This window comes from Tamandua tetradactyla, chromosome 10 (assembly GCF_023851605.1).
Source record: "Tamandua tetradactyla isolate mTamTet1 chromosome 10, mTamTet1.pri, whole genome shotgun sequence".
NCBI lineage: Eukaryota > Metazoa > Chordata > Mammalia > Pilosa > Myrmecophagidae > Tamandua > Tamandua tetradactyla.
The window spans coordinates 99,621,173-99,649,157 of NC_135336.1; the positions used below are offsets into that span (position 1 = coordinate 99,621,173).

The 27,985-nt window shown below is 48.5% G+C and overlaps 3 protein-coding genes across 4 annotated transcripts in view; all 3 read right to left on the reverse strand.

Moving 5' to 3' along the window:
• Nucleotides 1-4,782: 4,782 nt before the first annotated feature.
• TFF2 (trefoil factor 2) lies at nt 4,783-7,434 on the reverse strand. 2 transcript variants are annotated; one of them, XM_077118976.1, is made up of 4 exons: nt 7,280-7,434; nt 6,483-6,632; nt 5,511-5,657; nt 4,783-4,984 (listed from the first exon to the last, which is right to left on the reverse strand). In XM_077118976.1, the coding sequence occupies exons 1-4, from the start codon at nt 7,356-7,358 to the stop codon at nt 4,971-4,973; spliced, it is 390 nt and encodes a 129-aa protein (XP_076975091.1). In that variant the 5' UTR covers nt 7,359-7,434; the 3' UTR covers nt 4,783-4,970. The 2 variants fall into 2 exon arrangements, with proteins under 2 accessions (XP_076975091.1, XP_076975090.1); XM_077118975.1 differs by lacking the exons at nt 4,783-4,984; nt 5,511-5,657 and adding an exon at nt 6,198-6,422 and having other exon boundaries at nt 6,454-6,632.
• Nucleotides 7,435-20,249: 12,815 nt separating this feature from the next.
• Nucleotides 20,250-22,998, reverse strand: TFF1 (trefoil factor 1). Its single transcript, XM_077118977.1, has 3 exons — nt 22,800-22,998; nt 20,921-21,070; nt 20,250-20,466 (listed from the first exon to the last, which is right to left on the reverse strand). The coding sequence occupies exons 1-3, from the start codon at nt 22,873-22,875 to the stop codon at nt 20,453-20,455; spliced, it is 240 nt and encodes a 79-aa protein (XP_076975092.1). The 5' UTR covers nt 22,876-22,998; the 3' UTR covers nt 20,250-20,452.
• Nucleotides 22,999-23,907: 909 nt separating this feature from the next.
• TMPRSS3 (transmembrane serine protease 3) overlaps nt 23,908-27,985 on the reverse strand; it is a 52,012-nt gene continuing 47,934 nt past the window's right edge. The window contains exons 12-14 of the mRNA XM_077117508.1: nt 25,054-25,183; nt 24,860-24,925; nt 23,908-24,502 (exon numbers count right to left, since the gene is read on the reverse strand). The gene's annotated coding sequence lies outside the window, so the exon portion shown is untranslated. The remainder of the gene's footprint in view (nt 24,503-24,859; nt 24,926-25,053; nt 25,184-27,985) is intronic.

A 27,985-nucleotide genomic window follows, 5' to 3' on the forward strand; every position in this document is an offset into this window, starting at 1 on the left:
GATCACCAAGAAAATACAAATGACATTTAAAAAATGAAGAAAAAAGAGAGTAAGCCAAAGACAAGCCCATATGTATATAATTGGAGTCTTGGAGGGCCGGGGTACAAAACAATAGAGTACAAGTGATATTTAAAACGCTCATTCAAGAAAACTTTCTGGAAATAAAAGAATATCTGGGGACATTGACCCGGAGCAGTCGACGCTGACGCATGTTATAGCTGAATTATTAGACTTTAAAGAAAAGATATTTCAGAGTCTCCAGGAAGAACGAGCAAAACACTTACAAAGGAAAGAAGGTTAGGTGGACATTAATTTCTTAAGTGGAGCATCATTTTCAAGACACTTAAGAACATGTGTGCCAAGGATTTTCTGTCCCGCTGAGCTGTCTGTCCTACATGAGGTGATAGAAACAGTGTAAAATATGCTATTGTTCAGGGAAACTGTGCTTATATACCTTTTTGGGGAATCTACTGTAGGGTAAGCATAATTCAACCAAGAGATGCAAGGGGACACTTTGTCTAAAGGACAAATGGAGAGCATTTAATATATTTAATTGTAGACGTAGAACAAAAGTGGGGACAAAAGATAAAGAAAAATAAGTATTTTCTGTTCTGACAAGGTAAAAACAGTGTATCTAAAATGCCCATTGTTTCCCCTCTCTATATCTATTTTCCTTCCATTTTTAGATGCATTGAGTGAAGACAATGGATTGATTAAATGTAGTGCAACTAACAACTTAGAAAGCTATAGGTATATTAATGCAATCTTTTGACCCTTGGAAACTAGTTTTTGTCAGAGGTCACCAGCTGACCTGGGAAGAACTGGATCGCCTGAACGTCTGCCTGTGCAGCTGGGAAGCCTGTTCCCATAGTGGCCAGCAGAGAGCGCTGGAGAACACAACCAAAGGAGCAAACTGTCCCAAGAAAGTCCCTTACGGAGGACAAACCTTAAATTCATCTGCCCCATGTAAAAGTGGGATCAATAAAACAGTGCTATGGTCCTTTCTTCTTTCAAGCCACATGTCTGATTCTGCTAAATTAAGGTCCAACAATTACTAAGCGCTCAGTGCTCTTTGAGTCACAAGACCTGAGATGGCCTGTGTCTGGTCTGGCCTGCAGGGTGCTGGCCTGGCAGGAGCTGGGCTTGGGGACTTTGTATGTTGGCCATGAGAGGGGTCCCTCCTCCAGCCCGACAGGAAGAGTCCTGAGAACTCCCCCCAGCTGTTTGCACCAATGTGGACGCATCGTAGGAAAAGGGAGGGTGCAGGGAAAGCCCTGTGGTGGGGAAGGGCGCATGGGGCGCAAAAGGGGGAGCTGACCGTGGGGGAAGCAACAGGGGCATTGCATAAGGCTGAGGTTGGTGGAGCGAGTTCCTGCCCGGAAGTCTGGGGTCTCTGCTGGTGACCTAGAGGGCAGGTGGGGCCTGCCCCCTCACCCCCAGCTGGAGGGAAAGAGGTTGCTCAGCTGCTCGCAGGCCAGCCTGAGAATAGTGGCCATGTGGGTCACAGAGGGCAGTCTTTGCTTCAGAAGAGAAGGCCACTTTCTAAGGCTCCATGGACTCCCAGCCAAGTATAAAGCAGGAGCCCCTCTGGCAGAACCGACCTGTAGGGATCCCTTGAGTGGGTAGCGGCACTAGGGGTCCATCCCGCAGTCCCCCAAGGGTGATGCAGGAAAAAAAATCTGCAGAGGGGTTCCTCAAAGTACTCATGGGAGGGAGCTCAGTGGGGACCTGCCTTCTGGTGTGAACAGGTGGCATCTTGGGGCATCTGATAATTGGACACTAAAATAGGCCAGGCCACATTCGTTCTTCCAGAATGGGTCTGGGCTGCTGGGACGTGTATGCACACATCATCAATACTAATAACGAGGCTGGTATTTAGTCACCTCTCGCCACGGGCCAAACACTCTGCTGAGGTGCCATCTATCTCCCCACCTTACAGAGCGAGGCACAAAACCTCTAAAAAGTCATGTACTGAGAATCACGCAGCTGGCAGTAGCCTTGTTGGAGAAACCTCTGCAGTGTGTACGTGCAGTGTGGCTTCTGGGGACAGTGTGGGTGTCCTGAGAGGGTCTGGGTCGCTGCCCTTCCTCCCATTTCTTTTGGCAAATAGGGGTCACCAGAAGGCTGGTGCCCTGGAAGAACAGCTGGTGCGATTTGCTTGCATGCACCACCTCTCCCAAAATGCACGTAAGGGGTTTATAATATATATAATAATGAGCACATATATGTTCAGTATATATATATAATGAACATATAGATTATCCCTCCTCATTGAGATCCACCTGCATTCCTGACACACGCTCAGTGCTCTGCCAGGTGTGTGGAGGAGGCCGTGGGGGAGGCTTTGGTGCGGCAGCCCCCTGCAGGTCCTGCTGGGTGTCAGGACAAGAGGAGCAGCAATTATCTCTGCCCCCACTCCCCCGGCAGGAGCTCCATTAGTGGGTCTCGCCATGCACCAAGAAGCTCACACCCCTCAGTTTTAATTTCCACTGCAACCTTGCTAGGGATGTCACTGCTAAGAGCCTGCCAGATGAAAGAATTGTCGCAGGTCCCTCACCCAGGGGGTCCACCCGCGTGTGCAACACGATGCGCTCTGCTTTCCCTCCACCAGGAGCTGGCCAAGCCCCTTTCCTGTAATTGCTTGGCAAACCCATCCATCACTGGAACCTGCCAGCAAGACCTGGAGAAGCCAAAAGAGCCCGTGAAATCAAGGCGTTTGAATTCAGAGACCAACCTGGGCTTCCCTTCCAGTCTGCTCTCGAGGGGACCACTTGCAGGACCCTCTGCACAAGCCTCGCCCTCCTCGGCCGTCCCTGATGTCCCTGATGAGTCCACCAGTTACCATGGGTGCCTCCAAAGGTAGAGGGATGGAGAGGAAGGGGGCAGGAATGGGCAGGGGAGATGGGGAAATAGAGACCGGGAAGGAAAGGAAGGGAGGAGACAAGTTGGAGGAAGGAGATTGGACAGTGGGTGAAGGACAAGGAAGGGTTAGTTTCCTGATGGGGTGGGCTCAAGTCTCACTAGCTGGTCCCAAAGCAGGAGAAGAAAGTAGGACAACTAGACCCATACCACCTGGGGGAGGGGAGGGGGGTGTCCATGAAGTTAACTGTAATTAAGGGGGTGGGAGCACGCGGGGAGTCACAACATTTGACATGGATTAAAGGCGCCCCAGGCTCATGGCATTGGTAAACAAGACTGAAACTGCTTAAGAATCTGTACTTAAATTAGAAGAGCAATGTAGCGATTGCCTCAGAAATGGAATATATTCTAATTCATCAAATAAAATTTCTAAAGGAGGAAGTGGGGTTGGGGAGGGGGTATGAGAAGAGAGTTCCCTGAGCAAGGATTCCACTGGACGCACAGGTGCCAGGCTATTAAAGGATATTCCTGCATACAGAGATTTGTGCCAAGTGGGCTATGCATGGGCCTGCCTGAGATTGAGGACGGAGGACTGGAAAATGCCTTCCATGTGGCATGCAGTCAGGAGCTTCCACCAAGCCCAGCATGCGAGAAGGACCGGCATCAATTCTGGGGTCAGAACCTCCAATTTTTAGCCCAGCCCAGGAGTGTTAGGGCAGATAATTCATGCAGCCCCTGAAGCATGTGTGAAAGATCCCTCTCAAGGATATATGTGCTGGTGTAGCTTTCCAGTGTATGGCCAGCGTTGGCTAACTGCAGGGCTGGAAATGCGTGGATGGCCAGGAGGAGTGTGAGAGGAACGCAGGGCTCTGTGATGAACATTTGCCAAAACCTGAGCTCTGCCCCCATCACATTTTGCCTTGAGCGTCTCTGAGACCCCAAAACAACAGCCATTGCTTCAATGGGCTTATGAATGTGCTGTAAGCAAGACAGAGGCAAAGTCAATTCAAGAGCCTATGTAGCCTCCTTCTTCAACATATGAGCCCCAAAAGGAAATGTGGGGTTCAAGCCCATTCTGGGAAGAAACATTTGAAAACGCCCACCTTCCAATGCAAAGCCAATGTCACTGACCCTGTCCCCACCCTGGAAGGCAGGGGCCTTGGCTTCTCTGGGGTGATGGGGTGTTTGCTAAGCTTGAGGGGTCCGAGGGGAGGGCCAAGCTCGAGAGAGAGAGAATGGCCTGGTGACCCCACTTGTCCCCCACTCGCTGAGCTGAACGATGCCAGGACTGCCAAAGCACGTCTGTGGAGGAGCTTTAGTACAACATCCACATGTGCCGCGATGGCCTCAAGGATGTGCTGCCAACTTCCTCTCTGAACATTTAGCCTGCTGTCGAAGCTGCTCTCAGGTAAGAGAAGACATGGACGCAAAGCCTTGGGAGGAGATTGAGAGCTGACCAGACCCAAGCTCCTCTCCAGTCCTGCTAGGAACAGGGCGGAGGCTGGTCATGAAAGGAGAGGAAACGTTGCCTGGCATCTATTTCAAAAGCAAGTGGTCAGCGATACATTTCGTAAAAGCAAAGGAATTTTGTATTTACAATCTGAAACCAAATGCTGCTGAAAGAGGTTTTCAGGCATTTGGGCTTTTAGTTTTTAAATGATTGGGTATGGGAATTATAAAATGATTGTGGATTCTGAAATTCACTTTTCAGAGAATAGTATATTGTTGCTAGAGAAGCCTGCTAAGTATTTGATGAGTAGTTGCATTTATAGTAAATGAGAAGAGTATTAAAAGTAGATGCACACACACACACACACACCTTTATGCAAACACACACACCCCTATGCAAACACACACGCATACCCACATATGCACACACACATATACCATCACCACACCTGTGCCAACGGAGATTAAATGAAGTTTAGCAGATTTTAAAGGTTTTCTTTATTTGAATAAATTGTATGTTAAACTACTGAAAAGAATAACAAGGACATTAGGAAAACCCAGAATTCCTAAATCACCGAGTATGAAGCTGGATATGCTGGTGGTTTCCCTCTTCCTCCTTAGAATGTCCAGCAAGCCAGGGGGCTCTCTGAAGCCAGCGCGTCCTAATAATGACAGTCTGGAAATTAAACATGCGGGGTGGGTGAGGGCAGCACGGAAACCCGGGAGCTTCGGCTCAGAAGCACGCGGGCAGCGGCCGGAGCACGGAAAGTCTGCCCAGCGGTTTCCCACGCAGGAAGGCGCCCCTCCCACGGGGATTCACCCGGCATCTTTGGGAACGGGGATTCAATTGCGGTGAAACAGAACCAGGACCAGAGCTAAGAGTGAGATGCTATTTTTAGAACCATCACAAAGGATGTTATTGGAACTGGAGGCTTTAGGCTTTTTGAAAAGAGACTGAAATTCTTGGGAACGTTTTGGAATTGCCCCCAGAGCCGGAGCAGGAGAAAAGCAGGCCGACCTTTTAGCGGGAGCGGTTACGCCTGCGGGTTCCTGGAAGGACCCCCCACTGGGCGCCCTGGCCGCCCCGGCGTGGTGGGAGGCAGCGCCCCTCCCTCCCCAGCCCCCAGCTCCCCCGGCCCCCTCCCCGATTACTCGTTTGTCGGCGCCACGGAACCAGAGACGGAGCCCTGGCGTCACGGTACCTTGCACGGAGAGAGGATAGAAGCACCAGGGCACTTGCGGGATGGCGTTGGAGAAGCAGCAGCTGCGGGAGGCGCACTCCTCCGGGCTGATGCCGGGGTAGCCGCAGTTCCTGCGCGCCGACACTTCCATCACGCACTGCTCCGACTCTGCCGCGCCGCGCCGATTGCAGGGAGGGACAGATGGGGACTTGTTGGGGACCTCGCCTCGCGTCCTCCTCTCCCGCCCTCCCCGGGTAAGCCCGCTGCCTCCGAGCCTGGGCGCGCCCCGAGGGCCGTCCTCTCTGCAGAGCGGCGCCCGCTCGGGGCCCGTGGGGCCTGGCGGGGGTCCTGTCGCCCCTCTGCACTCGACCTTCTCCTCTGAAACGGGGTCAGCCACCACGTCAAGGCTTAGGAACCCCCGTTAGGGATATAACGTGTTTGGTGGAAGTACGGACACCCCCAACAACTCTTCCACTGAGGTGAAGGGCGCCCCGTTCACAATCTTGTCGCCCTCCCGCGCCGGGAGAGCTGATGTCCCCTGGAGAGAAGACGCCACCCCCACCCAGGGCGGGACAGGAGGCGGTGGGCGCCCAGGTCTGCACACCCCGGCGGCCCCGCAGGGCAGTTTTCTTTGCGTGACCCTGGCGTTCATGACAAGGTGCCTCGATACCACGCACTGTTCCCAAACGCACCCCCAAAGGAGAAGCTCGGGTTCTTAGCCTCTTAACATTGAGCTGTGTTCACAGCTAGTGTCCTGTTAAATGGCTTCATCTGCCATTTAATGTTGTTTTTCTTCTCCAAAGAAACTGATACTTGTGGGTTGGAATGAGTGCCGTCTGGAAGGCCAAGGGCTGGCGCCTGGTGGCCGCAGGTGGACACAGGGGGTGGGGGTGGCGGGGAGGGGGCGTCAGCAGCCCTCCCCTCGTGGCCCACCTGGGCCAGCTCTGCACTGCCCTGCGCCCACCAGCCGCGGCCAGACCTCCCAGTGGTTACCTTGTTTTGGAAGGGGGGTGAAGCACCAGGGCACCCCGACCACGCTGGAGTCGAAGCAGCACCCGGAGTTGAAGCACTGGTTCATGGTGATGCCGGGGAAGCCGCAGTTCTTCCTGTTCTGAGGGTTTAACCGCGAGCAGCGGCAGGGGGCTGCGGAAAGCGCCGTCAGCCACCAGCGGCGCCCACCTGGCCCAGGGGCTCCCAGGGACCCCTCCTGCAGGCTCGCTGCCTCGCGGAGAAACTGCCAAGTCCTATGTTACTCTTATTGGAACTATGCAATTTCCTTTTGAGGAAATGGCAAAGGCTTTGCTGAAACTGTTAGTAAAAACAAAAACAAACGAAAAAAAAAAACACCTCTTTCCCCACCAGCCCTTCTGGTCCCCTGGCGGCCTGCACCTGTGCCCCAGGTTTCTGTTCCCAGCCCTTCCTCCCCTGGGAGAACTTTCTTGGCCTTACATCACCCCGTGTGTCCTTCCTGGATAATGGGGAAGCACATGTGAACATAAACTGGGGGCTAGTTTATCCAGCAAACCCAGGGAACATCCCAAATCTTAGGATGCCTTTTTAGGGACTCAAGTTAACATATGGTGACACTGTTTCCTTTAAGAGAAACAAATAAAAAACACGTGGAATAAGAGACCCTGCCAAAGAGAGAAAGAGAGAGTGGTTCTGCAGAAGGCAAGAACTTAGAGCCATTTGGGGGTTCTAATAGGGTCTCAGGGCTCCTTTAACCCAAAATGCCCATTTCAGAGATGACCAACTGAGCCGCAGGGGACCCTTGGGGGGCGGTCACTTACAAGGCTTTTGGCCAGCCCCCAAGGTGCACAGCCCCAGGACAAGGAGCACTGCCAGCAGCGGGGCACCGCGAGGTTGCATGTTGGCGCTGGCCTCACCCCGAGGGCTCCGTGGAAGATGCAGCCCGGCACTGTGAGCCGTGCTTTATAACCCTCTCTGTTTGCTCAACAAGCACAGATAATCTTTCTTCTCTGCCCAGTGGCACCAAGCCTTTGGCTCCTTTGTTAGGAAAAGGAGCTGCGATAGCTTCGGCGCGGTGGTGAGGGGCAGCGTGCCCCACAGAGGTGACACTTCCGGTCAGGGGCTGCGCCACCCCTGCGAGGCCGCCCCCTGCCCCTGGTGGAGAGCTGGGTGCGCCGCGCTGCCAACGTGGAGAGCCAGCCGGATGCATGGCCAGTGCCGAGCAGAACTCCGGCCCAGGTGGGGCAAGTCCCGTATGTCCGCAGATAAGATGTGTGGTCACCACAAGAATCTAGAAGGTTGGTGAAAATGAACTGGGCAGCTGCCGGTGGAAACAGACCTCTCCCCAAGGATTGGGGAGCCCTTGGAGGCCTCAGGAACCCTCCTTCCCAGACTGAGTCTCCTTGTCTCCATCTTCAGGAGTGGGTGGGCTCTCGCAGGAGATGAGGCTAAGGTAGAGGAAGCAGTTGGCATGTGCAGTTTGCAATAGCAAGCTCATTTTAAGTAAATGCCTGGAATGTGCCCCTTTATCCGCCATGGGAATGCTCTGCATTCCCTAAAAATGGAACCTGAAAACCAAGACCTGCCTGTGCCCAGGGATTAGATGCTGTTGGAAGAAGTTTGTGGGTTTGACAGAGAGACAGGAGAGGAGAGGCATCCAAGAGAGAAAGAAGTAAAAATATCGTGGGAGGGAAGGAGCCCAAATTCCACTCGAGCAGAGGAATTAGCAGGAGGCTAGCAATACATAAACCTGGGGTTTAGCGGCCAGTGACCCAAAGATTCATGGACTCCAAAAGCCTTGATTCAGCAGCAGGTATCTGTCTTCCAGGGCTTGTGTTGAATTCAGCTCAAGCACCTTCTGACCAGACCCCTGGTTGCTGGGACATGCTCTTCTTAAAACCCTGAAAAGATACACATTCCCCATCTCACATCTCTGTTGGTCTTAGTTGTCTCCAAGTCATCCGTTCTCTACCATATTCCCTTTCCAACTTTCCTCTTTGCCTCCTCCACTCAACCCAACTTCCCACTGCCCATCCCTATCCTAATTCTTCTAGACTCCTGCTGCAACCATTAATCCTTGGCAAAGAAATCCCTCATTGTCCCCAATCTCTCAGCCTTTTGTTACCATCACCCCTGGCCCCTCCTGCATCTTCCCTGAGATGCCTCCCCTGTGTCCATCCTGGGCAGGGGAGGGAGTCTCAAGTCCCTACCCAAGGCACCACCAGCCTGAACAGTGTTCTCAGCAAATAAAAAAATACATTTTCTCCAAGATGGGTTGCTTCCACCTGCTGGGAAATCATCCTAGTAAATGTGACAACTACAATATGAGTAGCACCCTACTTGAATGTGAAGTTGCTGCACATAGTTTGATCTCCAGCCTGCTTGGTGGCCATTCTCCCAACTTATGGACTCAGGTTGGGGGGTTAGACATTGGTCTTGAGCCCCAGTGTTTGTCCTCATGTAAAACCCATGATCTTTGGAAATGCAGGCTTTGAATTGGACCCATCTTGAGCTTCCTTTCCTATAGTCATCTACTGCCCTTCCATCCGATGGACCCCTATGTTCAGAATTTTAGCATCTAGCTTGCTTTATTCCTTGTCAAACTGAGACCTAGCAACATCCTGGGCAGATCCAAGCATTCCTGTGAACATCTCATCCAAATTCACCATCACTCTGATTCTTATGTCCTCCTCATCTCTAGGGAGTTACTCTGCTTCAGCCACCCCCCTTCCTGACCACATGTGGAGCCTATTTGTAACCCAGAACTTGTTCTTTCCCTCTGAATGATGAGATATAACTATTCTTTTGTTCAGGATGTCCTAGATTTCTAACACGCTCTGTTACTGCACCCCACTCAACCTGCCCTCCAGAACCAAAGACCCTTTGTCTCAGTTCCCTTGGGTTGCCAAGACAATCTACCACCAACTGGGTGACTTAAAACAACAAGAACATATGCTCCCACTGTTCTGGAGGTCGAAGTCTGAAATCAAGGTGTCAACAGCACCAACAGCTATAATCTGTAGGGAAGGATCCTTCCTCGCCTCTTCCTCACTTCTGCTGTTGGCAGCCACCCCTGGCATTCCTTGGCTTGCACCTGTGGCATTTCCATCTCCTCTTCTGTGTTCATGTGACTTTCTCCTCTCTGCATCTCTTTTCTTATTATAAGGACACTAGTCATGTTAAAGTTAGGATCCATCCTACCCCAGTGTGGCCTCACCTTAACCTAACTAATTATATCTGCAAGGACCCTATTTCCAAATAAGGCCGCTTGGGGGACAACATTAAACCCATAACACTTCTAATCCCCCACCCACCTGCTTTCACTCTATGAGCTTCATCCTGTCAATTCTTTCTTCTTTCCCTCTTTCTCCAGCCTGATTTTCATGGACCCTGCTTTACGCACTCTCTTAGCTACTGTTCTTTTGTACCCCTAGGTGCACTCCATTTCTTTACTGTCTTCAGAACTGCTCTGTCTGCTGAACTTAGCTGATGCATATCATCAATTGCTGTTACTTTAAATTCATGGTCACATAATTCTGGGCACTTTCGTGTCTATCTTTCTCCAATCCCTTCACAGTTCCATTCTACATACTTTGAGGATGATATTGTCTCCCAATTCTCATAAAAAAAAAAAAACATAAGCTAACAAATTGGTGCTCCCTCACATATCACTAACTAGACTTCCACTTTGACCATTATGAAGTAACCATAACCAGTATAGCCTTCCTACCATAAGTAGCCCTAAAACTTGGGGAAAATATATGAACACCAGGCCATACCACACTATAATCTCTAAGAGAAGGGTAACAATAAGGCAAGCCCCATGAGGGCCTCGTTTTGTGCCAGGAGGCACTCTCTGGACTAAATGGCAGGGAGGGGAAGCCCATAGCACAGCAGTCTCACTGAGCTGAGGAGACAGAGACTGGAATTGGGAGCTACTGAGACAGCTGGATTTTCAGCGCTAGGTAATAGAGAAAAGGAAGCTCCAAAAATCCAAGTGGGATTTGTGGTAGTTTGGAGCTGTAGGAACCCCAGGAAAACATGTTCTTAAAGCTAATCCATTCTTCTGGGTTAGATCTACTATGGGGTAGGACCTTTTAATTGGGCCTCTTCAGTAGAGGCATGCCCCAGTGGTTCTTTATAAGAGACTAGAAGACAGAAAAAAGCCCAGAAAAGTTTATAGAGAAGGACACACAGAAACCAGAGAGACAGAAGCTAAAAAAGAGAAACATGCAGAAGCTCAAAGAGGAAGCCACTGAAGGCAGAGGCTGTGAGCAACAAAATCCAGGAGAGAAGGAAGAGACTAGCAGACATGTCATATGCCTTCTCATGTGATAGAGGTATTCTGGATCACCAGCAGCCTGACTTTAGAGTTCAGGTATCATCCTGTTGATGTCTTGATTTGGATATTTTCATGGCCTAAGAACTGCAAGTTAATAAATCCCCATACTAAAAGCCAGCCTATTTCCCTATATTGCATTTCATCAGCTTTAGCAAACTAAAATAAGGTCTTCTTGGGCTTGAGGACAAATACTAAGCTGACCACACACAGAAGGCCAGGAAAAGAGCAACTTTTGTGGAAAGGACAACCACTGGAGGGACTTAAACTGAAAGACTACTAGAATTCTCCAGGGCTGGGAAGTATTTGAAGTATGGCTAGCCAGAGTAGAGAAAAATTGTTGACCACCTCAGGCTTCAGAGGTGAAACCAAGACTCCATAAAAGTAGCTCTGAGTATTTCTCTACTGTGAATGTATGCTAGACCCATTTCAACAAGACATACCTTGAAAAAAATCAAGCTAAACTGCAAGTAAATTAACTGCTTAACAAAACTCAACACTTTATTAAGGAAGGCAATAGAATCCAGACACACAATGACATTTATATGCCAAAAACAAAATAAAAAGCAGGTAGATGTGATGAAAGAGGAAAATATGACCAATAACCTGCAAAGATCACTCAATAGAAACAGATCCAGAAATGACAGAGATGATGGGATTAGCAGGGAAAGACTTTTAAAAACGTACAAATTATGTTCACGGGTTTAAAGAAAAACATAGATGCAAACGAGGACCTCAGTAGAGAAATGAAAATACTGAAATGAACCAAGTGAAAATTCTATTAAGTGAAAAATAAAATATTTGAAATGAAAAATTCACCATCTACATTAATGCTGAATATTAGACACTGCATAAGAAATGGCCAGTTTACTTGAAGCCCGTGCAATATAAACTATTTAAACTGAGGCATATAGAGAAAAAGGGTTTGGAAGAAAACAGAATCTCAATGACCTGTGATTCAATATCAAACAGTTTAACACACATATAATCCATATAACAATAGGAGAGGAGAAAAGGATTTCGCATGGAAAAATATCTGAAGAAACAATGGTCAATTTTTTAAAGGCTTGATGAAAAATATAAACCCATAGATCCTAGAACCACAACTAACTCCAAGAAATATAAATATGAAGAAAACCACATCAAGGCACATCAAGAACAAATTGTTGAAAATCGGTGAGAGAAACAAATTCTTAAGACAGGCAGAGGAAACGACACACTGCATTCAGTGTAACAACAATAATATTAACAACAGACTTCTCCTGTGAAACAATGCAAACGAGGAAGCAATGGAATGACACCTTTGATGTGCGGAAAGAGAAAAAGCATGCCTGTTTGTCAAGGAATTTTAGAAAAAGTTTTTCAGGCTGAAAGTGTTGTAGTCCCTTAACACAGAGCATGCACCCCACCCCACCCCACCGGCAACCTGCCGGTTGCCACCATTCCTACTTGGCTGGATTTATTCAGTTTTGGCACCTACATGGTCTGTGTAAGCACTTGCATTGACAACTCTGTCTATTCCTCATTATTTCTCACTTGGTTTATTACGAGTGTCTCCTAAATTGTCTTTAAGCCACCAGCAGTTTTATCCCTGTCCAGACAATAATCTGCTTGCCATTATTACCTATGAAATGAAAATTTATCAATATACTACCCTGCCACTCCCCGGCTCCTCACAGACTCTATGGCACAGACCAAACTCCTGAGTATGAAAAGCAAGGCTTTATTTGAACTGGTCTTCAAATCACCTCCACCTTTTCTATTGCTAGACCCTCCCTCTTAATATAAGCATCTTGCACTTCTCTGAGCACATCTGACCTTTGAGACTTTCTCGCGTGTCCTCCTCTATCTGTGATGCCCATCTCTACTCTTCACCTTGCTAACTCCTGTTCTTCCTTTAGCCCTTAATTCAGGAGTTACTTCTTCAAGAAAGACTTCTCTTACTTCTCCCAGAATGAAGATAGGCGCCCTTCACCCTTTTCCCCACAATACCTTTAGTTCACCTGCATCACAAACTTACCACGCCCATATTGTAAATTAACTTTTACTTTTCTGGCTCCTTTATCAATTATACCTAAGATGACAGCTAACACTTACTGTGGACTTTATGCCAGGCAATATTCTAAGGTCTTTACATGTTATATCTCACTTAATCCTACAACAGTCAAAAGGAGGGGCTAATACCATACCAATTTTACAGCCACATTGGTGAAATCATTGTCCAAATAATACAAGGGTGTAGGTGTAGGGTGAGATCCAAAGTCAAACCTATGCCTCATTCATTTTGCATTCTTAGAATTTTACCCATTTTCTGGCTTACAGCAGACTTTTAATGAAGGAGAACTGAATGGAGAAGTGGATAGCTGATATCAAGGGAGCTCTAGAGAATAGGAATTGAGCATCTAGTATTGCTCATTACACAAATTACCTTCTAAAAGTAATAAAATAATATCTAGACGTGGGTATATGCAAATAAGTAAGGCAAACCTTTATACTCCTCAATGACAGTTTCTTCATCTGTGAAAGGGGAGGTGGAAGGAGGGTTTATTAAATGCTCTCCAGGATTCCATAAATCTCCCCAAATCCAGGTATGATAATGTTTCATTTTTACACTATCATCATGGGAAAAATGTATTTTATAATCAAGAAGTATTCTTTTTCTTTTTTTAAATGAAGTATTCCTTTAAAATTACTAAATGTAGGATGGGAGAGCTGAAAAACATACATTTTCTGTTTCCTTCTCCAGCTTTCCAAACTTCTGGGGTTTTGTTATGCTGATTAACATAGTAGATAAAGAAAAGAATTGTTTTAAACCCAGAGCTCAGTTTATCTACACACTAAATAACTAGTCAAAGCTGTGAGAAGAAATGCACAGAGAAGAACTTTGGTACACAGTTTGGAAGGGAATGAAATTGTAACACATTTTGCCAAGTAATTCTTTTTTGTATGACTTCAGTCAAGATTTAAATTGCTTTCAAATATCACTTTGGTATCCAAGTGGTATTTTGTCTTGTTTTGTTTGACATCATGTAAAGACAAGCTGTGATCTGGCTAATCTTTAAAAGTTCAAATATTCATACCACTTAGCATATGAAATGTCCAGGCAAATTGCAGTAGGATTTGGTAAACTGCAGCCGAAAGCCTGATCTCTTGTTTCTCAAATAAAGTTTTATTGGAACACAGCCATGTTCATTAATTTACATATGATCTATAGCTGCTTTTGAACTATGAGGCTGATTAGTTATGAGAGAGATCTTCTGGCCCACAAAACATAGAATATTACTATCTGGCCCTTTACACAAATTTTGCCTTTCCCTGTATTATAGACCTGAAGTTAGCTAAAACTGAATTTTTAAGAAAATAAAGACAAAGGGAAATATGTGTGTTTTATCTTAGATGCAGCGTCATGACAATAGCCTCAATGCTATTTTCTTCTGTGATCTAGAGTCCTGAAAATGGTAACTTTTGATCCTCAGGAGACACATCTCCGTGAGTCTCAAGTTTCTGCATGTCTTCCAAGTGAGGCACTAGCTTTCCTTTCTTCTAGACTCCCGAAGAGCCTTGAAAGCTTGTTACAGGGTCTCTGCAGCGAAGGGCAGTTTTGCTAACTGCCCCTTATAAAAAAAAATCTGTGTTCCCTAAAGTAGTTTCTCTATTCTAATGCCCTCCTGCAACCCTCTGTGTGTAGGCTCCATCTGAGCCCATCCCCATCGTTCCCGGGAACAGGGGGGTAAGGGAACCCAGGCCAACATACCATCCTCATGCTGCCATCTCAGGAACCATCAGGTCCTTGTTTCTGAACCAAGAGTCTCGTGTCTTCTGCCGACATCCAGGGAGCGTGTTAGTTTGCAAATAGGGGAGTATCTCAGACCCTTCACAGTTCTTGATACTGGTGGGCTAGATCAGATTAAGCACAGAAATCTCCCCAATGTTTGCTTTAGAATAGACATTCTCTACTATTGGGTTCATGCAACCTCATTACTACTGCATATGTACAAAGGTATGAATGTTTATGCTTAATTTAATCTGTTTCCACCCCAAAATATCCACCTTAGAGAAATGTTTGGAATTGAGAACAATTAAGAAATACCCTAGAAATATTGCTATTTATCCTTTTGCTACTAACTGGAGTGTTCTGTCTCCTTGAATTTTTTAATTGGTGACTCTTTCCTCCCTAATACTCATTGATAACGTTCTGGTAAGTTGCCAGGTATGTGTCTCTTTCTTAACGGTTGACGTTTCCTATCAGGACTGGCCGTTGAATATTTCCACGTACCACCCCTCCCACCTCTGCACACAAACATACTCTCAAAGAAAGGTGAGGGAGTTTTCTTAAGCCAACAGTATCCTTCCCAGTGACCCTACAAATAGGATCTTAAACCACAACCTGGCTTAAAGAATTAGTTCCTGGTTTGAGTCTTAATTCAACATTCTCTGAACAAAACCCTGTTGTTGTGAGAAAAATTATCTGGAAGCAATGATAACCTCCAAGTACACTAGCAAACGCAGGACAGAAAGGCTCCCAGATGAAATTAAGGTGCTCAAAGCACACACGTTATTAAATCTGTCTACACTGTGGTGAAAAGCAAGGGGAGAGAGAATCTGTAGGTAACACTTAGCAGAGGGAGCAAGTGGGCAGGAGGGCCAACCTCCTGAGTCCTGGGATATGCAATGTCCAGAATTTCTGCCCTCTTCCTGCTGCATCAGCCTTCCCCTCTGATGCTGTGCTTGCAAGGGCCAGAACTGAGATGGATGACGCCTGGGCCAACACATGCTCTTGCTGTGTTGGATCAACTGAGGGAGCACAGATGGATGGACCCAGAGATAGGTCAGCATGACCAAGAGAACAGTGGTTCTAATTTAAGTCTCATTGCTGGAGCTGGGGACACCAAGAGCCCCAGCTGGGCCATGATGGGGGTCACCCATAGGGGACTCGATTTAGGCTTGACAGAGCTGTCAGCCAAGGCACAGGATCCCTGTCTTGTGACATGGCCGCACCATCAATTTCTATCTGCGACATTCCTCTTTGTTCTTTTTATCATGTCAGCTTACAAGTTTCCATCTGTCTTAGTCAGTCAGGCTGCTATGACAAGTAGCACACCATAGGTTCATGTAAATAACAAGGATTTATTGACTCACAGATTTAGAGGCCAGGAGTCCCAAATCAAGGCATCGGCAAGACTGCACTTGCTTCTCAGAGTCTGCCGGGTCTGGTGCATGGTAGCTCTACACATGCACCAGAAAACCCTTTCCAGGGCCGAGGAGATGCACCTTTCTCCCACACCCACTTGGCTACTTCCAGAAGGCCCTGGATTCTTTAAAAAAAGTGCATTTCTCTGCAGGAGAGACTTCCTGAAGTTTTGTCAGAAAATTCAAGGACATGGAAAATTCTAGAATTTTCTCTGACTTGGTGGGTTCCAGGCCAGTGGGAAAAGGATGGGTGTGGGATGCTCAGGACAGCTTTGCCAGTGTCTGGTGCTGAACTGGTCAGTGTAGCGTTTGAGCTTCCTGTCCGGTAAAACCAAAAAAATATTTAAACTGGCACATAATTCCACGGAGGTGTTCTGAACTAGAAGTGTTTTTAAAGTCAAAAATAGAAAATATCACAACACTTGACCTGCTGAACAACATGTTCAAATACTGCAATGCTACGTGTGGCTTCCCTCCCCCAGTGAGGGGTGGTTTTGAGGTGCAGGTCCCTCCGGCCACGCTGGCTTATGGCTGGGGGTGGGGAAGGAGTTCGGCCCCTTTACGGGGTCCGTGCGGTGGCGTAGGTGATGTGTGACCCAAACTAGTAAACACTCGTGCGTGTCTTATCAGCCGAATTGTTCTCATTAGGCGCCTTATCAGCAGCAGCCTGCCTTTTTCCCACGGCCCACTCTGGATGCTTCAAGGACTCTGGAAAGGGCTCAGGAGCTGGTCAGCTTCGTGGCCCCCCCTTGCCGAGCTTGGCCCGCTGACCCAGAGCAGCAGGAACCTGAGACGGAGTGGGAGGACAGACTCATCCAGGCCCCCAGACCCACCCGCTGTCACTGGGAGCAGCTCTGGTCACTGCCATGAGGCATCTGGGGTGAACATGACTTGGGTGACATGGGCTGGGGACAGTGGGAGAGGGGGACAGTTTGCTCCGGGAGGGGGAAGCCCTGGGCAGCCACTGAGGCAGGGTGGACAGGATTTCTGGAAGCTTCAGGGTGGCAGGCTCCACCCAGAGGCCGTGGGAATCAGGCCTGGTTTTCCCCTTCCTCTATTTCTCCTGCTCCGTCCTTCCCTCCATCTCCCCGAACCCATGTTTGTCTTTTTTCCTGTCCCTGCATTGCTGTGGGCACGCCTCAGACACCGCAGTTCAAGGGCCTATTCTCACGGCCAACGGCACATCCCTCTCCTCAGTAACGGCCTCCAAAATGCAGGGAACCTAGAAGCCAGGGAGCTTCCCCATCCCACCCCTCAAGATGCCAGAAGGGCTGCAGATCTGCCCCTGAATGCCATGCCTTCTTCAAGAGCTGGCTGAGAGGAGGACCTCACGGGCTCCTCCATCGGTCCTCTCCTCCCGCTCCTCCAATGTGTGCTCCCAGCCCCTGCCTCTGGGCCCCGCTGCCTCCGCCTTATCACACTCAGAGCTCAGCAGCTCCCCAGCGTACCCCAAAGCTGCCGCACATCCTGTGGGCTTCCCTGGAAAGCCCGAGGAGGGACTTGGCAAGGCATGCACCCCGATTTCGCAGTGTCTTTGCTCCACAGGGCTCCCCTGGGCCTAGCCGCGAGCGTTTATTCTGTGCGTTTTCCCCAAGCCCTGCCCCAAGCACTCCCCACGGGTCTTGTCCTACTTTATGGATTTTTATGTACTTTTTTCAGGGGCCACAATGGACAGTCCGTGAATGCTCTCCTGAGCTGCTCCTGCCGTCCCTGGGTATGTCCCTACGAAGGGGCCTGGGAGGTCGGGTGGCAGGCGAGGGGGAGAAGGGGGGAACAGTTGTCCTGGGGGCCTTGCGTCCAGAGGGAGGGGAGACAGAGCACTGCCGAGGAGGGGGACAGTGGTAGACAGAGCCTGCGAGTGTTCCCCTGGGCCCCTGGGGCCACCTTCCGGGTGGAAGACACTTCCTGTGGAGAATGCCTTAGCTGGGTGCCCCCCAGGCAAAGGAACACAGGCCAAGGAGCCTCGTGGCCCCGGGGGAGCGTTGCTTAAACCAGCAGCTCTCGGGTGAAAGGGCACCTGTGTTCGCAGTTACACTCGCCTCCATGTGGACTGTTATAGAAGCTGCATTGTCTCTCTGGGGAGGAAGGCATGTCCGGCTCTGGAAGGGCAATGCGTGGGCTCCCCCTCTGGTGTTGGGGCTTCTGGGTTCTGTCCGACCCTCTCGACTGCCTGTGTTCTCGAAATCATCGGAAACTCTGGCTTCAGGGAAGGTCTCTGGCCTGCGGCAGCCTGGCGCGACGATGAGCTGGGTGTCTGGGAAGCTCTAGCCACTTCTCTGCACCGGTCTCCTCACCTCCAACTGGGACTGAAGGTACCCGTGAGAAACCATTTGCAATGGGCGTGATTTTGCAAATGGAAAGTGATGTTCTCCCTCACTCACATTCCTTTGCGGTCAGTCTCTCTGGGGCTGAGCCCTGAGGCTGGGTGCCAAGTGTCCGAGAGAGAGGAGACCTCGAAGCATTAGTGAAAAATTAGGGTTAAAAACCAAGCATAGGGCAGGCCACGGTGGCTCAGCAGGCAAGAATGCTTGCCTGCCATGTCCGAGGACCCGGGTTCAATTCCCGGTGCCTGCCCATGTTAAAAAAAAAAAAACAAAAAAACCAAGCGTAGCACCTCAGTGATATCAGTCACATTTTAACGAGGTATGTTAACTTTTAAAACACATTTTTTCAGAGCTATACGTAAAAATGGCTCTTAGTCTTTAAAAAAAACAAAACAAAACCAAAGTGACAAGGCGGTACGGGGTCGTTCAGTGATAGAATGCTCGCCCACATGCAGGAGACCTGGGTTCAATTTCTGGCCCATGCATTAAAAAAAAAAAAGAAATGTGGTGGAGAGGATGGACTGCCCGCCCTCCCTCAAGGGTGCAGCCCAGGGGAGTTGCCTGAGGGCTTTCCTCAAAGGTTAGAGGAGTTTCCCTGCCCATGGTGGCTGAGCCAGAGGGCTGGCTGCTCTGTGGTAAAGGGAAGATACAGGACTTGGTGAAGAGGCTTTTTATTGCCACTTAATAGAAAACCTAGTAGCAATGGTTTAAACCTTAAGGACACTCAGGTTTATGTAAATCTGGGGGTGGGTAGTGCTGGGTCGAATCAGCAGCTCTGTGACATCGGAACTCTTGCTCCCAGCCTTTTCCTCATTATCACAGGATGGCTGCCAAAGCACCACATCACACTTTCCTACCACATCCAGAAGCAGGAAGTTTAAAAGGGATCAGACTAGGTAAAGTTAGTTGGTTGTTACCTCTAACAAGCAGGCAAAATTGTGTGAGGATCAGAAAAGTGAGAGAGCAAAGAGCAACGTCGCTGTGCATCTGAGGTGCAATGCGGGTGATTTGTGCTTCTCGGGCCACCCAGAGAATGTGGCCAGCATGTCCGCACTTGGACACCGTCTGCACGTTCCTTCCCCCTCCTCAAGTCCCCTTCACGAGTATCTGAGGTCTGCTGGCCTCACCTCGCTGTGACCAAGGTGGGAAGGTGACTTATCTGACTGGTAAATTGGGGAAGGAAAAGCTGATTACACCCACCTGCCTCTCTTTTTCCTCAGTGGAACCAGTTGGCTACAGAGAGGGGGAGTTTCCCACGGCTCCCGGGCCCCCCGGTGAGAGCGTACAGGTGTGCCCAGTGCTGGCCGGGGGCGCCTCCAACTGGGCCACGTCTGACAAGCATGGGTGCCCTGCCCTCATTCTCACTGGGGCACCGGCGGATGAGCGTCGCTGCTGCAGGGGGCCCCCCTTGGGGGGGCAGTCCTTCACACCCCTGTCACTTTATTTCTGAGTTGTTCAGAGCTCCGGTGGAGCCCCTCGGAAGGACTTTCTCTGCAGTTCTGATTATAAACACTTGCAGACATTTTGCTATAGGTTTCGTCTCCCAAGCCAGTTTCCATTGCGGGGAAGTAAAGGAAGTGGAAAGTAAGTTTTAATACTTGGCAGCTGGGACATCTACAGTGAATATTTAAAGAATGTTAGAGGACCATGGTGTGTTTTCATGACTTGATAAGAGTGTGGCTTCCACTTTGAGGTTTAACAGAACTGCTCAAAATCAAATGCACTTGCGTCATCACTACCGACCACTAGAATCTACCCAGCGGGCTTAAACCAACGCACAGTTTCCCCTTTATTCTCTCCTCTGCTCGTTCATACCTTGTTTAGCTACCCTGCATTAATGCATTATCAACAACAAGAAACCAGAAATGAAAATGTTGCACTGCTCTTTGAAAGAAAGGAAAACATTTTATATCTGTAGAAAGAACTAAAAGCACAGAATAGGATTCATCTCTTTTAATTTGAGGGCCAGTTCTTGGTGCTGAAATTGGGAGCAGTTGACCTAGGTAGGGAGCTAAGGTGCAGATACAGAAGCTTCGCCCCAGCAAGGGCTCTGGGGGTGGGGTGGAGGGTGGGGTCCCAGGGGCTTTGGTCCAGGGTGATTCCCACTCCAGACACCAGCAGATTCTTGAAGGAAGTTCCTTCTAAAACAGACACTCTAGGATGGTGAGGCGTGAGGGAAGGAGAAAAGAGTTAGTGAGAGTTAGTATTTTCTTTTGCTTTTAAACAATTTCAGAGAATTTGACTTAAAAGTTTTGATAAGAAAATGCTTTAGGAAACAGCAGCTATCTTCATATTTTAATTGTCATTCCTTCCACTTTCACCCCAAACAAGCCTTCAAGCATTCCCAAGGGTGATTCACCAAAGACTTTTGGTTAGAGATCTGAAGAAAAGCCAGGAGAAAATGGGATTCCTTGCCAAATAGCCTTAAAGCCATGCCCTTCCAACCCTCTGAACTGGATTCAGAGTCAACAACTCCTTCACTGTCACCTGGCGGCCTTTTTTCTGGGTAAAAACACAGCTGGTGATGCTGATTATGGTCCCATCGCCCCACGTATTTCTTTCTCACTAATTCCACATCATCAAACCCTGTAGTGTTGCCATGGCAATACCTTCTTCTTGATTTACAGCCAAAGGATGGAAGCACCACGGGAACCCACGAACAGTGTCATCGAAACAGCAGCCTTTCTCTCTACACTCCCGAGCCTTGACACCAGGCCAGCCACAATTCCTTCTTTCCTGGGGATGCATATCACATGTCTCTGAAAGCATCGGGGCGAGAGGTAAAGGTAAGTGGTGGGCTGGATTCCTCAGTATCATCGTGCAGACTCCAGGCTGGCGTCCTTCTTGGTGAAATCCACAACTGCCTGGCACTGCTAGCAGGCACCCAGGGCTCAGGAGCCAACTGGAGAGACAGTCCTCATTCCCTGATGCTGAAGCCCTCAGGCTCGGGGGAAAAACACCATGTCTCTGGAATTTGTAGAACCTGGACCTACCTAGGTAATTTGTCCATTCCCTTGTTAATTTCAACAATTATTAAACTTCATTCACTCTATTGATGGAGATTTATTGAGCACCATTTCTGTGTGCTGGAAACAGGGGGTAGCCTGAGCCAAAAGAGACAGCCTGTGTCCCCCTGGGTTGCTCTCATGCCAGGTACTGCGTCAGGTGATAGGATCTGGAAATTAAAAGTCATTAGTGCACAAAACCACATATTGTGGGGATCACAGGGTGCTAAGGACATGTGCAGAGGGCATAGAGGGGCAGTGGAGGGGCAACTAGCTACCAGGCTGAACAAAGCAAGGAAGGCTTCCTGTAGGAGGAGTTGGCCAGGTGAGGAGGAGGTGTGGGCGTTCTGATGTGGGGAGCAGCATGCTCACAGGGTCAAGGGTGGCTCCCGGGGTCTCCCACCATCGCGATTCGGGGGGAAGGAGAGAGCAGGTGAGGCCTCCGTCTGCCTGGCTTTCTCCCATGGAAATGGGCCTGTGGGTGATTTTCAAGTATTTTGAGAATCCGAGTCTGGGGAGCAGCTGCAGACAAGGTGAGTCGGGAAAAGAGCAGGCCTGCTCCCCTCCTCCCCACCCCTCTTTCACCCCCGACACAAGAGCACTTCCTCTTTGGCTTTTGAAGCTCACCAGCTCTCCCTTACAGGAGGCTTTGGAAACTTCCTCCTGACCCCCCCTTAACTGCCCCCCCCGCTACCCCCAATCATTCAATTCATCTTTGAGCCCCCTTCTCCTCAAATGCTTTCTTAAGGAAATCTTTCTTTTAAGAACTTCAGGAAGTCCCTTTGCCCACCCCCTGCCCTTAAACATGCATCTAACAATAAGAAATGAAGTTTATTTGGTACTCTGGAGTTAGCAAAGCACTTGTCACAAACATCCCCACATTTAGTTCTGCCTGCCATCCTGGCAGACAGGAGATTTTTGTTCCTGTCCTGCAGATAACAGGAATGATGCCCCCCGCAAGTTCAGAGGCAGCCAGGAGCCCTTCTCCCTTCTCTAGAAGGGCCAGAGCCGCCCAGGATGGCTGGATGGCACAAGTGGGAGACACCGAGGGAGCTGGTGGCTCCCCGAGCAGGCAGCCCTGGGCCGGCTGGCTGGCCAGTTGTAAGGGCACCCGCGGCCTTGGGTGGGGCCACACCTTGGGCTGGGACATGGGGAGAACTCTTCTTACAACCCACCCCAAAGACCCCTCTTTTAAATACAACACTTAAAGAAGAGCAGAATATTCTAGTGTCGGTTCTGCGTGGCAGGCAGCTCCCGGCCAGGGAAAATCTGCACCCTCGTGGCATTTCTCAAAGGTCTCCTTAGGGCCCTTTCATCCAGTTCCAGTCTCCCCCCGATTTTGCTTTTCAGTAGAAAGGGACACCCTCTCCAGTGCCTAGAATGGCCCCCGGCACAGAAGGGGTACTCAGAATTATGACATGTAAAGCAAGGACCCCTGATGGGGAGTCACACCAGAGGCCCCCGGGCTGAGGTTGCGTCTTACCAGCCTGCTCCTGTGCCAGGGTGCCAAGGGCCAGCAGGAGAGCAGCAGCCAGGATGCAGGTCACCTTGAGCTCCATGGTGCTTTGGCCTTCCTCTTCTCTGCTCCAGAGTCCAGGATGAGAACCTGTCGCAGGCCTCAATTTTATTCCGCGGGCTCTGTTTGCTTAAAGAGTTCAAGATAAGATTTGCCCAAGGAGGGTGCAGGAGGCTGCACTCCAGCTCAGCCCCAGTGGTTAAAAGGTGTCTCCTAAACACAGGAAAGCCAACTGGAGGCGTTGGCTGAGAGTAAGAAACGCCGCCGCAGGGTGACGTCACCTTGGTCCCTCTTATCCCAAGGGCGTGTCTCACTCCTAATCTCATCGGCCAGGTAATCGCGCCTGTGCAAACATCTCCCCGAGTGCCGAGGGGGCCCAGGGAGGCCCAGCCGGTTCAATGGTGGCTCCCAGGATCTCCCACCATCGCGATTCAGGGGGAAGGAGAGAGCAGGTGAGGCCCCTGTCTGCCTGCCTTTCTCCCATAGAAATGGGCCTGTGAGTGATTTTCAAGTATTTTGAGAATCCGAGTCTGGGGAGCAGCTGCAGACAAGGTGAGTCGGGAAAATAGCAGGCCTGCTCCCCTCCTCCCCACCTGGGGGTTTGGACCTCCAAACCTCATCTCTTCTCCCTTAGTTATGTTTGGTTAACTGTTTCCATGGCAACCGCACTTGTGAGCCAACACCACAAGGCCTGTCACCGAACAAGTGTGGCCCTGTCCAGAGGGAGTCATGTGAGCCTCTGGCACACGTCCAACATCCCAATAAAAGGCACTGCGTGGGCACCTTTATCAATTTACCTAAATTGAGAAACTCCTTCTTTTCTTTTTCTTTGTACAGTGGAATTCTTTTAAAGGTCAGCTTGCCTATGAGAGCCACACAGCGGGCTGATAAAGTAATGCCCCCACCCCTATGCCTGCACCCTCACCCTCTCCTCTTTCTAGACTGTGCTCAAATGTGCCCACCTTATTCAGAGATGACCCCTGCCCAGCATCGCTCTGCCCTTTCCCCTGCCCTAGTTTCTCCTTTTTCCCAACTTTTATTATCTTCTAATAGAAAACCTGATTTACCTGTGCAATCTGTTTATTATTCCAGCTGGCGGATGCTCTGTGAAGGCACAGCTCTGAGCCACGCAGGCACTCAGGGACTGTTTGTTGAGTGACTGAATGAGTGAAGGGACAAATACTTTTCTTCCGTGAGCGATTAGGCTCTGAGAGAAACGGATGCTGGCCTCGGAGTACTTTCTTCTCGTAGGAGGTCTAGGGCAGCTCCTCTGGATGGGAACCTGCACAAACGGAGCCTCCACGCCCTGCCCTTCCCTGGGCTGCCAGGCCGAGGGGGGGGGGTGAGACCCAGGGAGGAACCGGGGGCAGCTCTTGAGGGCTGGGTCGTGTTGGCCCCAGCACGGGCCGCGGCCCTGCACTGGGGCGGTGCCCGAGACAGTGGGGCTTTCACCACCTGGCTTTCCCACACTGAAATGGGAAATAGCTGGGCAAGCTGTGCGACTATTGGGGCAAAATTGCAATTTTTAGTGAGGTTGAAGTGACACAAACTTTACAACCCAGCAACCTCACTGCTCTGCTGCTTCACCTTGGCATGGACCCCACATAAATCCTCCCTTGGACAGAAGGAATTGTGGACAAAGATCTTCTCTGCAGCATTGTTTACAAAAGCTAAGAAACAAAAGCCAGACAGAAAGAAACAAAATACTTCATTAGATGGGACAAAAGAACCTGAAGCAAATGACCTCTGTATGAAGCAAATATCTTAGAGCAGGTGAAAATGCATAAGTAATAAGGATACATATTGGAAACAAAGTTAGAAAAAATAAGCTGAAGAATGGTTCTTAAGGTATATCATTTACGTAATTTCTACAATACATCAAAGAGTACATTGTACTATAAGAAATGCACACAGACAAAATAAAATTATAAAGACACAAACAGGAAGGAGACCCTGCCTCTGGGTGATAGTCCATCTAGGTAAGTGGGAAAAGGAGAATTTGCAAGGGGGAAGGGGCTTCAATCTACCTGTAATGCTTTATTTCTTGGAAAAAATGTCCAAAGGAAATATGATCAAAGGCATAGCCTCCGTTTCTGTAGGGAGCAGGAAGAGGTCCACGGGTGGTTTTCAGTGCATTTTTGGTATGTTTGCAATTATTGCCTAACTGTTAATTTCATGTAACACACTCCACATGCATCTCAGTGTCTGACTCTGCCCTCACCTTTACTCCCCAGTGAGAAAACCCACCCTCCGGACCACCGAGAGACTTCCAGGGTTCCTTCCAAGATGTCCCAGTGAACGGCAAGAGCATGAGATGGTACGATCATATGATGTCCTCGTAAGTAAAGACCCTGTTAAAAAAAAAGTGATGGGAGGAGGGGCCAAGATGGCGGCTTAGCAATATGCGCGTTTTAGTTCATCCTCTAGAACAACTACTAAATAAACAGAAACAGTACAGAACAGCTCCCGGAGCCATGATAGTGACCAGACACACAGCGTACCCCAGTCTGGACCAGCTGGACCGGCTGCGAGTCTCCAGAACCGTGAGTTCCCCAAGCTGTGGTGGCCAGCGCCTGGCGCCCCTCCCCCACAGGCGGCTTCCCGGAGGGAAACAAAAGACACTCTAACAGTAGCAGGGACCGAGTCCAACCAAACACCAATTGTGGCATTAATAAACAAATTCTGACTACTAAAAATAGGCCCCCAGCTCAGGCGAAACTGGTCAAGGTGGAGGTTGCTTATTGGGCTAACCGAAAAAGAGGAAAGGGAACAAAACAGAAGTTTTTGTGGCTGTTCCTATGGAGGCTTGGCTGCCTCTGGATTCAGCGGTGGGACTAGTCAGGCTGCAACTGCCCCAGGCATAGGCAGAAACAGACTGCTTTCAGGGCTGTCTCCTGCTTATTCCCGAGGGGAGGGGTGAAGCACAATTTAGCTGGAATCCCTCTCTCAAGGAATTCAGACCCCAGGGCTTGGCAATTTGAAGCCATTAAAACCAGCCTACAACCTCTCCTCTGTCTCCACCACGCCCCCAGCAGGGAGAGCCTTCCAAAGTTAAAGGAGCCACAACATCTTTTGCTGGTGGGACCCGCAGGCAGACAAGCGCCACATACTGGGCAGGATAAGAAAAACAGAGCCCAGAGACTTCACAGGAAAGTGTTTCAACCTGCTGGGTCTCACCCTCAGGGAAAACTGACGCAGGTGACTCTTTCCCCCTGATAGGAGGTCAGTTTAGTCCAGGAAAACCTGGCTGGAGTCTGTAATACCTATGTAGACCTTCCTAAGGGTGGGGAGGGAAAAGGCACCTTACAAGCAGGGCAAGAAACAAGAAAACGAGAAGTGAAAAATTACCCTCTGTTAAACAAAACTTAAGCTAGAGGCCCAGAGAAAGCTGAACTGAAGGTCAAAGAACAGATAGACAACAAACTCATCTAGCAAGAAAACCCTAGGTAAGATAAGTGAAAGCAACCTCCAGAATAAACTAATTAAGGTAATTAAATGTCTAGTCGCCAGCAAAAAATAACAAATCACACCAGGAAAATTGAAGATATGGCCCAGTCAAAGGAACAAACCAATAGTTCAAATGAGATACAGGAGCTGAAACAATTAATTCAGAATATACGAACAGAAATGGAAAACCTCATCAAAAACCAAATCAATGAATTGAGGGAGGACATGAAGAAGTCAAGGAGTGAACAAAAAGAAGAAATGGAAAGTCTGAAAAAACAAATCACAGAACTTATGGGAATGAAAGGTACAGTAGAAGAGATGAAAAAAACAATGGAAACCTACAACGGTAGATTTCAAGAGACAGAGGTTAGGATTAGTGAACTGGAGGATGAAACATCTGAAATCCAAAAAGAAACAGAAAATATAGGGAAAAGAATGGAAAAATATGAGCAGGGACTCAGGGAATTGAATGATAATATGAAGTGCACAAATATATGTGTTGTGGGTGTCTCAGAAGGAGAAGAGAAGGGATAAGGAAGAGAAAAACTAATGGAAGAAATTACCACTGAAAATTTCCCAACTCTTATGAAAGACCTAAAATTACAGATCCAAGAAGCACAGTGCACCCCAAAGAGAATAGATCCAAACAGATGTTCTCCAAGACACTTACTAGTCAGAATGTCAGAGGTCAAAGAGAAAGAGAGAATTTTGAAAGCAGCAAGAGAAAAGCAATCCATCACATACAAGGGAAACCCAATAAGACTATGTGTAGATTTCTCAGCAGAAACCATGGAGTCGAGAAGACAGTGGGATGATGTATTTAAATTACTAAAAGAGGAAAACTGCCAACCAAGAATTCTATATCCAGCAAAATTGTCCTTCTAAAAATGAGGGAAAAATTAAAACATTTTCAGACAAAAAGTCACTGAGAGAAATCATGACCAAGAGACCAGCTCTGCAAGAAATACTAAAGGGAGCACTAGAGACTGATATGAAAAGACAGAAGAGAGAGGTGTGGAGAAGAGTGTAGAGAGAAGGAAAATTAGATATGACATATAAAATACAAAAGGCAAAATGGTAGAGGAAAGTACCACCCAAACAGTAATAACACTAAATGTTAATGGATTGAACTCCCCAATCAAAAGATATAGACAGGCAGAATGGATTAAAACACAGGTTCCTTCTATATGCTGTCTACAGGAAACACATCTTAGAACCAAAGATAAACATAGGTTGAAAGTGAAAGGTTGGGAAAAGATATTTCATGCAAATAACAACCAGAAAAGAGCAGGAGTAGCTATACTAATAACCAACAAATTAGACTTCAAATGTAAAACAGTTAAAAGAGACAAAGAAGAACACTATCTACTAATAAAAGGAACAATTAAACAAGAAGACATAACAATCATATATATTTATGCACTGAACCAGAATGCCCCAAAATACGTGAGGAATACACTGCAAACACTGAAAAGGGAAATAGACACATATACCATAATAGTTGGAGACTTCAATTCCCCACTCTCATCAATGGACAGAACATCTAGACAGAGGATCAATAAAGAAATAGAGAATCTGAATATTACTATAAATGAGCTCGACTTAACAGACATTTATAGGACATTACACCCCACAACAGCAGGATACACCTTTTTCTCTAGTGCTCATGGATCATTCTCAAAGATAGACCATATGCTGGGTCACAA